At 36.5% G+C, this 12,500-nt stretch overlaps 2 protein-coding genes across 5 annotated transcripts in view; both read right to left on the bottom strand.

The window, feature by feature from the left end:
* The window catches only part of mpped1 (metallophosphoesterase domain containing 1), a 66,681-nt gene that overhangs the window by 53,244 nt on the left and 937 nt on the right, over positions 1 to 12,500 (bottom strand). The gene's annotated exons all lie outside the window — the stretch shown is intronic.
* Positions 3,351 to 12,500, bottom strand: part of scube1 (signal peptide, CUB domain, EGF-like 1) — an 89,659-nt gene continuing 80,509 nt past the window's right edge. For all 4 annotated transcript variants that reach the window (XM_046873016.1, XM_046873017.1, XM_046873018.1 and 1 more), the window contains 7 exons: positions 12,012 to 12,173; positions 11,599 to 11,766; positions 10,231 to 10,392; positions 9,383 to 9,580; positions 8,384 to 8,536; positions 7,960 to 8,039; positions 3,351 to 6,752 (listed from right to left, as the gene is read on the bottom strand). In XM_046873016.1, coding sequence (XP_046728972.1) covers positions 6,600 to 6,752; positions 7,960 to 8,039; positions 8,384 to 8,536; positions 9,383 to 9,580; positions 10,231 to 10,392; positions 11,599 to 11,766; positions 12,012 to 12,173 — 1,076 coding nt within the window. In that variant the 3' untranslated portion in view covers positions 3,351 to 6,599. The remainder of the gene's footprint in view (positions 6,753 to 7,959; positions 8,040 to 8,383; positions 8,537 to 9,382; positions 9,581 to 10,230; positions 10,393 to 11,598; positions 11,767 to 12,011; positions 12,174 to 12,500) is intronic.

Here is a 12,500-nt window from a genome sequence, read left to right as displayed (position 1 = left end):
TTTTACAATTTTGTTGAATCGCTTTAGTCATTGTAAAATCGATATATATATCACAGCTTCTGTCCTGTCGAGTTCCACTTTTCATCTGACAAGATACAGATTTACTTATATTAATGAACTTTGGTACACCATATACAGCACGGTAACCCTAAAGCTTATGAAGTTTCTCCAACAGAAACCTGAACCTTTCTCTCCAATATCAATGCTAGTCAGAGAGCGAATGTGTGTGTGTGGAAACAATGTGCATGTGTGTGTGTGTGTGTGTGTGTGTGTGTGTGTGTGTGTGTGTGTGTGTGTGTGTGTGGGACTTGTTCAATTCCATGCCTGTCATCTTTCAAAGCAAATCTAAACAAATCTCGCCCACTCCGGCAAATATTTGCTAATAAACATAACCGGTTGCGGTTTTCCAATAAACAATATATAAATAATTGAAACCACAGTTAAATGACGTGTCCTGATACAAAGCTACATTTCTGTTCTTACCACATACTTTTACATGTATAGTCATTAGAGAAGATACACTATACACACATATGTTTGTGGACATTTGTGGATTTTTTGAACATTCCCATCCCACATTAAGTCCCCAGTCACTGTTCCACTCTTCTGGGAAGATGTTCCTCTGGTTTTAGTGGAGAATTGTGCTCATTCAGCCTCAAGGGTGTTAATAAAGTCTTTTGAGATCTTCCACTCCATCCATGGCATTGTGCACAGGGGTGTCATGCTGGAGCAAGTTTAAATCAAAGCGAAGGGAAAATTTCATGCGGACGCATCCAAAGACATTCCATACAATCGCATGTCTCCGAAGCTAAACGTTTGGAGAAGAAGCACATACAACCGGAAAAGTCAGATGTCCCAATACCACACAATGTATGTAAATAATGTATAAGTGCTAATATAAGTCATGCATCCAATCAGAAACATGGCATGATGATTCGCATGGACTCCACATATTAGAAATCAGATTTCAGATCAGATGCGTGTGTCTGATCACCTGCTTTAACAGAGAGAATCAGACTTCTTTTGTACAGAAGATTTCCCATCATTAGTAGTTATTAAGTTAGATTTAGTGGCCTATGAAGAACTACAGTATGCAAATGTTGCACATTTTTTGGGTGATTTTATTTGTTAAAAAAAATTTAATTAATTCTAATTAAAAAACAAATCCCAGACTTTCGGATTCCATTGTGTGTCGGATGTAATCGTGATTTTTGTGTATGGACTGGAATTTAAATGAAGCATCTCGTGTACAGATGTGTGTGTTTATGGATGCGGTTTATTCTGTTCACACTAAAATTCACCCTGGGACTTGTTTGAATTTTTGGGAGAACCTGAACGACTATAATCGAGTAATTAATGATGATCTAAGCACAGTCAAAAGTTTGAAAAGACAAAAACGCATTCTTTTAGTTTTTTTGCAACATTTTAAAAAATTTACTTTGACCAAAACGAATCTCGAAATGTTCAGCTGTTCCACTTTATTTTCAAACGTTCAGCTCAAATGCTTTGCCGTGTCTCTTGTAAAACCTTTCAAAAATGTTTCTTCACCAGTTAGAGATTTCTTTACAATCCAGTTCATCCAGTTTAATAGACTGTAGGTGCAGCGACTGAACAGGACGTTCCATAACACACTCCACACGAGTTCGTCGTATGGTGAAGTCGGTTCCAGTGAGCTGCAGTCCAGATGGAATCGCATGGTGTCGATGTACTGTATGGATTGTGAGAATATTGTGAGCAAGTCTACAACCTTTTTTTTTGCTCCAAAACAACCCCAAACTTCCTCCATGTGAGTGTGGGGGGTGAGGGCGTCTGACCCATCTTCTCTCCTGTTCTTCTTCTTACACAAGTTCTGTTAGGGACAAAAAATTTCCCATTTGGACGCCACAGAACTTTCATCCACTCGATCACTGTCTAATTTTTGTGTGTTTTTGCCTTTAAGGCATTTACCGCATAACACAAACACATGAATTGTTTTTAGAGGCAAGTATGACTTCATTATGTGCAGCAGATGTGTGAGCATACATAAGTATACATTTGGCGTGTCCTCATTGTACAATTCTGGTCAAAACAAATCTGATGTTGAGTAAATGTACGTAGTTGTGTAGGGCCAAGTAGTACAGTAGCTGTTTAGCTGTTAATCCACCAGAGGGGGGCGCCAAAGTTGTTTTTGTTGATGTTGAGTAAATGTAAGTAGTTGTGTAGGGCCAAGTAGTACAGTAGCTGTTTAGCTGTTAATCCACCAGAGGGGGCGCCAAAGTTGTTTTTTTAATATACTTGTGAAAAATTAGAGTGAAAATGAGGACGGTGTAAAAATCAGTTTAGTATCTAATTAATATGAACCCACACAGAAGATAAATCAGCGTAGCAAAAAAATTGTGCAACATAAAAAAAAAAAAATAGGAGAAATTATTACTAAAGCAACAACAAAAAAATGATGAGTAATTAAATTAAGTCAATTTGAATATATGTATGTATGTATGTATGTATGTATGTATGTATGCTGCGGCTAACATATTATCAATGCTGTTACTGTTATTCATTCTGTTCCCTCTTTCATATAAAATGATATAATTGGTGTGAAATTATAAGAATCAAGAGTAGATTTCAATCTATTCATATTTTCCTCAACTATTGTGAGGAGCAGTTGTTGTATTCCATGATACGTATATTTGACAATAACATCATCTTTGGTGAAAGAAGTGTTTTTGTTGCTCTTATGTTGATTTGAAGACAAAATCTACGACTTTGTAGGAATTTCAAGTTTTGCATTTTTTATCAGGGGAGGTATAGCGACATGTATGACAAACATGGTCTCACATGGAAATCTGCATACGTTCAAGAAGCTCTGGTCATGCTAACAGCTACAAAAAAAAATCAATTTAATGCTAAGGTTGGGGGTGGAGTTAGTGTCACACCTGATCTTAAGACAATGTTCTATAATCAAAACTAAACTGGACTCACTGATTCCACTGTTCCCTGTTTGGTTTTATAAATACGGCTCGCTAGACTGGGATGAAAATTTGCACTTAAACCAAATCTTTGGGGAAAACCGTGAAATCCCATTAGGTAGATTTCAAGAATCTTTGACTTTTGAAAAAGAAATATGCTGGGACTTTTTCACCAAACTCAAAATCTTGAACTGTGGAGGATTATTTGATTGGTTTTCTGGAAGGAATTCAGAGTCAATCACATGCATCTGGTACTGTAGCTCTCATAAGTGCTCTCCACCAAGCTTAAAGCAGAAAGTGTTAGATCAGCAATAAATAGCCGAATCAAATTTAAAATGGCCAAAATGCAGCAAATTAACCAAAAACCTTTTCTAAACGGCACCAAGTGAAACAAGCACTGGATTACTGTGAAGACTGACTTTTATTTCATTTTGAATCAATTTTTGGTTGAAACTGTGTGAACGCTCAGAGTTTGCTCAGAGTTACGAATACAGCATCATTGCTCTCCTCCAAGCATGTTTAGCTCTTTCAGCGTTTCTCAATCCTGGACCTGAGGACCTGAGGACCTGAGCACCTGAGGACTTGAGGACCTGGGCCCTATTACTGCACAAGTTTGTTTTTACCTTCTTTAAATTCAACTGATTTCATTATTTAAAAGATGTGAATTAAAGGAGGGAAACCCACAAATGTTAAGGCTTGGGCTGCTCCAGGACCATCGTTGAGAAACACTGAGAAAACAACATCATTCGTGACTCGTTTTAGAGGTTTTATGCTTCCAGCTTATTAGTATCTTTCAAACAAGTATAAATTGTAAATAAATGGAGAAACTTTAGGGTAAAAATCCATGTATTGCATGTAGAGAACAGTGTTACAACTCAGAGTCTACTGCTTTAAACACATTTATAATCTGCGCAACAATGAACATGGTGCGTAAGAATCCCACTGACCTTACTGATATGTCTTTACACACACACACAACACACACACACACACACACACACACACACACACACACAGAGCCATTTCATACAAAATATTCACCAGTTAGCAGAAAATAATCTTCTCTTATTCAACCGAAATCCCACATGACCTCCTTCACCATACATTCATAAAGTTAAAGCAAAGTTCCTTACATCTGAACACTTCATACACCACGGAAATCGACGGATCAGGACTCGCTGTATGTCTAACGTCTAAAATGAAAAAGCTGCTTTGTGCTTTCTACCGTGTGCACGCCACGTGAATGTGATCTATATGCATTTTATACGTAGAAGCAACACGTTTTGAAAGAAAAAAAATCGATTATGTTCATATAATAAAACCCCTTAAAGTCCCAGAATTGTAAGTAAGGTAGTACAAATAAAAGCTCAGACAGAAGAATAATCAATGGTTGAGACGCCGGACTTCTGATCGGAAGGTTGTGAGTTCAAATCCCAGCACCACTAAGCTGCTCCTGTTGAGTTCTTGAGCAGGGCCCTTAACCCTGACCTGCTCATTTGAAAAAATGCATTAATTGGAAGTCACCTTTGGATAAGGGCATCTATCAAATGCCAATAAAGGTAAATGTGGTGAGGGAGGTGGAAGCTCAGTGGTTTAGGTATTGGACTTTTGGATCCAAGGTCATTAGTTCAAATCCCATTCCTGGCCTTATAGGCTGCTCAGTTGTATAAATTAGATCTGAATAAGTGCATCTGCCGAATGCCCTAAATGTAAATGTAAAGCTCTGGGTTACTGATCTGAAGGTTGGGTGTCGCCACTCTTGTGGCCCCTGAGCAAGGCCCTTAACCCTCTGTGCTGTGTATCGTGGCTGCTCCCGCGCTCTGACCCCAACTTCCTAACATCGCTGGGATACACAAAGAAAGAATTTCACTGTGTTTTAATGTACATGTGACAAGAATTTCTCTTTCTTTCTTTCTTTCTTTCTTTCTTTCTTTCTTTCTTTCTTTCTTTCTGCTTAAAGCAAGTAAGTATAAAGCAGAGTTATTGTTTTTATTTGAAATTATTTTCCAAAAACAATATGTTTTAAAAGAAAGAAAGAAAGAAAGAAAGAAAGAAAGAAAGAAAGAAAGAAAGAAAGAAAGACACTTACATTGCAGCACAGTGAAATTCTTTTCTTTGCATATTCCAAAAATCAGGATCGGAGTGCAGGATTTGCTGTGATTTGGCACCCCTGGGGTACGGAGGTTTAAGGGCCTTGCTCAAGGGCCAGACGGTGGCAGCTTGGCAGAACTGTTTTGACATTTTATTACTTTATTACCACAACTTTAACACATTCATTTAAATTCAGTAGCTTGTGGTTTTGAAGTGTTTTATTTCTATTTCTATTACCACAGAGAACAATTTCAACAATTTGTTTAGGTAAAATGTATATTCACTGTACTTACATTTAAATTTCTGGCGTTTGACAGAACGACATTCAATCTCGTACAATTGAGCAGCTATGGGGTTAAAGAGCCTTGCTCAGGGGCCCAAGTGTGCCAGCTTGGTGTGGCTGGTATTTGAACTCACAACCTTCAGGTCCAAATTCCTATGCCTTTGTCACTAAGATACCACCTTCCTCATTTACTGGATCCTTAGAAAGCTAGTTCCTAAAGTTAACGTTATAGCGAACCAGTCTTTCCTAAAGTGTCTGAGCGGCTCAGCAAGACTGCAAACTGGAATCTCAGCAATGCTACAAATCCATAAATGCAAAACTGGCTGAATAACGTGCTATATGATTACTAACTGAGACTTTAAGGGGTAAATATAGACTTAACTGGGTTTTTTTGGCATTTAAAGAGGTGAGACTTGTTTTAAATCCCATTTCAGCCTGGAGATAGAACCAACCACACATTTCTATATACAACACAAACATAAGGAACAAAAAAAAAAAAAAAAGTAACATTGTTTTTTTTCTCTAACGTTTTACAATATAAAATTCAAGTGCAATTAAAGTTCCAAATATTAGTTACATAACAAAAGTGTAACTCTGGAGTAACCCAATGTTACCTGCAGGTAGTCTTTATCTTGTAATATATGTTTTTGTTATCATCTAGTTCTCTTTGTTCAAACATTGGATACTGGAACGAATTCCGTTCTCCATACTGAAAAGATTTTTGTTTTTGAAAAAAAAATAAAAATAAAAATAAGTGCACACCAGTCATTTCTAAATGCAATCTTGTGCATGTCTGGGGCAAGAACTAAATCTTCTCATACTAATAATATATCTGTGTGTGTATAAATGTAACCTGCAGGACACAGGCGTAACACGCATATGCACATACATGCATACGTACATACATATACAAATATATAGATATGAAACATCCAGGACAATTGGGTCTCTGCAATTTGTAGCACATATAAATATTCAAAAGCATTAAAATAATCCTGAAGCAAAACATAAACAATAAAACAACAATTTAAAAGGCTTATAAAAGGAAAATTTAAAAAACGAGACTCCAGAGAAGAGGTAGGAGGAAGACCAGACCTCCACTTTGTGTCGTTCTGGGATTTAGCTGGCGAGTAAAAACACTCCCGAGGGACGCAGACAGAAAGAAGCAGCTGACCGAAGGGGGAACAGAGACGAGAGAGAGGAGGAGGAGGAGGAAGATGAGGAAGAATAAAAGGAGTAGGAGGAGTTGGAGAAGGTAAGAGCAGCGCTGCAGGTTTCTATTTGTAAGGCCGTAGAAACCTGGTGACTTTGGAACGTAGCAGCTTGATGAAAGAACGTGGGAACATCTCTTTGGATTCCTGAACTGTGTACTTAAAATAGTTATGAGGGTGTGCCAGGACGTCAAACAGAGCCTTAATCAGCTTCTTATCCTGGAAAAAATGGAAAAAAAAACAAATGTTTAAACCTAAAGGCATTAAACCTACATTAAAGCATACATACATATATATTTATATAAATACATACATACACACATTTGACTTTTTTGCTGTGATTCGATTAGTATATTTTATTGTGAATAATTGCATGATTGTCATGAGTTAACTGGTGATTAACAGCAACTTAATCGCACATTTTTATGTTTTAAATGTACCTTAAATTAGTTTTTAATACTCTCATTAACATATGGATGCTTAATGCAAATGTATGTTTATTATTAGTGAAACCGAACTCAACATAGAGCTTGAAGACAAAATATATTCCCCTAAACCTTTTAAAGTAATTATAGTGTTTTACATGACCACAATCATCAGAACACCAAACGGAACTTTTGCTATGTTTCCACACGGACGGTTTTGAATGCGGGATGTGCGCATCATGGCAGATTTTGGTGCTTTTTCACAGATTATTTTTTTTTATATTTGAGTAAAGAAAGGCATTGTGAATAAATGTGTGTTGCATTGAAGGTTTTAATTTCACTTTTCTTATATTTATTTCTTTATATATTTAATAAAAATATTTTTAATAAAAATAAAAATAAAACAAAATTAGGGCTGTAAAAATTCATGTGTTAATGCAAATTAATTTTAACAGCATTCAATTATAAATAATAAAAAATAAATACTCAGATATAAAATCTGATAAGATACAGACAGATAGCACATTCAGAAGATTCTCAATGGGGTTAAGGTCTGGACCATGTGGTGGCCAATCTATGTGTGAAGATGATGTCTCATGCTCCCTGAGCCACACAATTTGAGCCTGATGAATCCCTCACGATAACGGAAAAACTATCATTTAGAATATTCAGTTAGTCAGCTGACCTCATTTTTCAGCACATTATATTGTTAAACCTAAACTTGAACAACTGAAGCGACCCCAGATCATAACACCGCCCCCACAGGTTTGCATGATGAGTGCTTCAGTTCATTCACCTCTATTTTAACTCTGATGTACCATCACACTGGAGCAGGGTAAATCTGAACCTATCAGACCACATGACCTTTTCCTTTCATGTCTTCTGACATGGTTTTTTAAGAAATGAGAATTTAGGGGTGTTTAAGCTGAAATATATTAATCACTGCTTATGTGAGCATCAAAATCTGCATAATTTTATTTAAAGGAATAAGAAGTTATTACTTTTAAAATCTCCTGGTGATTCTCTGATGCGTAGAGTCGACCATCTCGAACAATGTCCTCAATGAGCTGCTGGTAATCCTCTGCCAATCCACCCACACACACACACACACACACACACACACACACACACACACACACACACACACACACACACAAAAGCAAAAAAGAAAATACTGTCTGATCAATGTTCTCAATTTTTTTACTTTTTAATTATTAATTATTTGAATAATTAATAATATTTAAAACTGGAATTTAAATCTTCTGAATGAACTGATTCTCCTCAGTCAAACAAGCATTTCGACATGTCCCATGTTTATGTTATTTTCTACTTTAAATCACTCTCAATCTTTAGAAAATTAATCCCTCAAGACTTTGGATTACTTTTTCTGTAAATCTCTACACATGTGCAGAAGGGACGTCTTACCATCGTAGGTGACATAGGGGACTTGAAAGCCCTTCCCGCTGTTGCCTTCATTGGATTTGAACTGGATCCAGAGCTTGCGGGAGCGGGAGGTGAACGCAATCGGCCTCTCGTACGTCTGACACGTCTCGTAGGTGGTTATGGACGTGGGCTGGGCTACGGGGGAAGGAATGAATCACTAAATAACCACAAATACGAATCGGTAATAAATATTAAATACTACTTAACATAAATGAATGGCAAACAATAATAAGTATATTGTAAATAATACTAAATAATGCATACTGCATTATTACAGGATGATTTTTGAACATCCCATTCCACAATTAGTCCTGATTTGCTCTTATAATAGCCTCCACTCTTCTGGGAAGATGTTCCACTATATTTTGTGGAGATTTGGTAGTAAAATCAGGTAGTGATGTAGGTGAGAAGGTGAGGAGGCCTGGGGTGCTGTCAGCGTTCACATTCAGTATATTCAATAGGGTTTAAGTCAGAGCTCTATAGCAGGAGATCTTCCACTCCATCCCATTTAAAAGGTGGTGAAGCTGGTTTTGTGCACAGGGGTATTGTCATGCTAAAACAGTTTTGGGTTTTTAGAGGAAGTGAAGGGGAATTGTAAGAGACGTCCTATACAATCGTGTCTCCTCAACTTTGTTGTAACGGTTTGTGAAAGAACCGCATGGCTGGAAAAATCGAGTATCCTAATACTTTTGTCTGAATTGTGTAATTTAATAAATGATGACAAATGACATAAACCTACTGTACATACGTATTCCAACAGCTGACATATCTGACATAAGGTTGACACAAGGGTTACGACACTGTTATGACTGGTTTTCAGACGTCATGATAACTTGTTAGTCAGAGAAATATTGTTTCTAAAACCATGACTCTGAACAAGCCTTAAAGTGTTTATGAAGGTTTAGAGAACATGGAAATGTGCAAGGCTGTACAATGTCAGGCTTAGAAGTAAAATCATTCGGATACGAGGGCTAAACGTACAGCTTTTCCTCATGACCAGCACGTCCCCACATTCGTCCTCGATAGGAAGGAAGATCTCAGGCACCACAATGAGGATCCGCCTCTTGTTGGGAGGGTTGATGGTCCAAACACAGTCCACGTTAGACGGATAATCTCCGGGATAGTTAGGAGACTCGATATAGCCCATAAAATCCCCCAGCTCACCGCCACACATTTGATCTATTAGAGAGAAAGTCAGTCTTTTCACGTATATATATATATATATATATATATATATATATATATATATATATATATATATATATATATATATATATATACACACACAGGATTTAATAAAATGCACAAATATTACTGTATAAAATAAATCTCTGCATAAATAATGCATACTTTTAAATAGAAATAATTTTTGTAGGAATTTGTTTCTTACGTAAATAAAAAAAAAAATCCAAAATACTAAATCAGTGCGCGTTTGGTACTATTTATTTATATATCATTTTTAGTAGATGTGTTCTACTTTTATTATTTAGGAAGTGACCAATCATTTATGAATAATATTTTCTATATGGATTTCTCGTCACTAAATTGTTTCTCTCAGCACCGCTGCTGCTACGTAAATATGACAAATACAGATTAACATGGCAGAGGTAGAGCTGTAACTTCCTGCAGACACAACAGGAAAAAACGAAGGCGTGTGTGTGAAAGGGGTCATGCGTTAGAAGTCAGAAGGCACTTAAGTAAAGAATCGTATTTTTTCTTTGAATCGAATTGCATTGTGTTGAATTGAAATCATCATTCATCATAACACTTCCTTAACTACTCTCATGTCACGTTTTATTTATTCAAGTTCTTCAGTATATATGACTTACTCTTGCACTGGGTGACGTTTGTGGCTCCGTCGAAGTCAGTGGTGGTGTTTCCAGGACAGGTGACGCAGTAATTCTGCCCGAACTCTGACTGATAAGCGCCAACAGGACAGCGGATACAGCGGTGTGTGCTGGAGTTGTAGTAGTGTCCTGAAGCACAGTGTACTGTTCACACACAGACACACACACACACACACACACACACACACACACACACACACACACACACACACACACAGAAATTAGTATTATTAGACAGTACAAGGACAAAGCAGTATTATCAGTAAATAGTGATATGAAAAGAATCGAGAGGAAAAAAGCTAATATGTTAGAGATTAAAAATAAAAGAAGTAAAGGTAAGAGAGAGGAAAGAAAATAAATTACTAGGGAAGAAAGGAAATTTAAACAGGAAAGGAAAAGAAATAAACTGAAAAGAGGAAACAAAAACAATGAAAAGAGAGAAAAGAAAAGGGAAGGAAAGAATCTAAAAAAGGAAAATGTGAAGAAAGGAAAAGAAAGAATTAGAAAATAAATTGTATTAAATCAGATTAGTGAAGTGAAGTAAATTGTATTAGATCAGATTAGTAAAGTGAAGTAAATTGTATTAGATCAGATTAGTGAAGTGAAGTGAATTGTATTAGATCAGATTAGTGAAGTGAAGTAAATTGTATTAGATCAGATTAGTAAAGTGAAGTAAATTGTATTAGATCAGATTAGTGAAGTGAAGTAAATTGTATTAAATCAGATTAGTGAAGTGAAGTGAATTGTATTAGATCAGATTAGTGAAGTAAATTGTATTAGATCAGATTAGTGAAGTGAAGTAAATTGTATTAGATCAGATTAGTGAAGTGAAGTGAATTGTATTAGATCAGATTAGTGAAGTAAATTGTATTAGATCAGATTAGTGAAGTGATGTAAATTGTATTAGATCAGATTAGTGAAGTGAAGTAAATTGTATTAGATCAGATTAGTAAAGTGAATTGTATGAGATCAGATTAGTGAAGTGAATTGTATTAGATCAGACTAGTAAAGTAAAGTAAATTGTATTAGATCAGATTAGAGAAGTGATGTAAATTGTATTAGATCAGATTAGTTAATTGAATTGTATTAGATCAGATTAGTGAAGTGAATTGTATTAGATCAGATTATTGAAGTGATGTAAATTGTATTAGATCAGATTAGTGAAGTGAATTGTATTAGATCAGACTAGTGAAGTGAATTGTATTAGATCAGATTATTGAAGTGAATTGTATTAAATTGTTTTCCAGTGTTATCATGTTAAATGCGCTGTTTCACATCCCTGCTTATAATAAAACACAAATCAGACAAAAACTTTGAAATGTAGACAAATACAGTGTTCAGTGTGTTAACCTTTGGCTTCGCAGTCTCTGAATGATGTGCTTCCGATGTGCTTGGTCATGATTCCTCCTCCACAGGGGAAGCAAAGCACACGCCCACGTTCAGGCTGGAAGGTGCCCAGGGGACACGGCTGGCACGGATGGAAGCCATCGGTAGAGAAATGACCAGCAGGACACAGACCTATAACCAAACAATGTTGTATAATGAGCACCGGGATCCCATAGGGGTAAAGAGCTCAAAGCAGCAGTGTGGGTGTTTTTTTATTGCCATCTGTTCCAAACAAGAAGAAAACTACATATCAATAGCTGAGATTATGTTACTGATTGTGCATAATCAATGATATGGATTTCCATTACAATCAATCCATATATCATTAGCATTACAATGGAGCTCATTTATTTGTACAAACACACATATACACACACCTCCACACTCAGAGACGTTCTTGGCCCCTGTAACGCTCTGGGTTTCAGGAACAGGACAAGGCTCGCAGGACAGCTGGCCCTCCATGTCCTGATAGGTTCCAGGTGGACATTGGTAGCACCTGTCCTGCTCACCACTGTAAAACGTCCCTACACCACAGCTGACTGCGAGACACAACACAGTCATAAGATCCAGAAATCATCTGTACATCTGGGCGTTATTTTACATTACTTTTCTGGATGACTCCAGGACTGAATTCATGTATTTGTATTTCTGTTTGACAATTTTTTATTACAAATATGAATCAATAAATAAATCATTTGTGATTCAAATTATTCATGTAGTCCTTTTTTTCAATTTTTTATAAGATTTCAGGAAAAAAAAAAAAAAATTCAGAAAAAACCCTCCAAAATCCACCATGATGCACACACCCGGCAATTAAAACCGTCCGTGTGGAAACATAGCAAAAGTTCAGTTTGGTGTCCTGATGA

This window comes from Silurus meridionalis, chromosome 18 (genome assembly GCF_014805685.1).
Source record: "Silurus meridionalis isolate SWU-2019-XX chromosome 18, ASM1480568v1, whole genome shotgun sequence".
NCBI lineage: Eukaryota > Metazoa > Chordata > Actinopteri > Siluriformes > Siluridae > Silurus > Silurus meridionalis.
The sequence above is the reverse complement of the archived record's forward strand: the minus strand, read 5'-3'. Positions and strand labels throughout refer to the sequence as shown.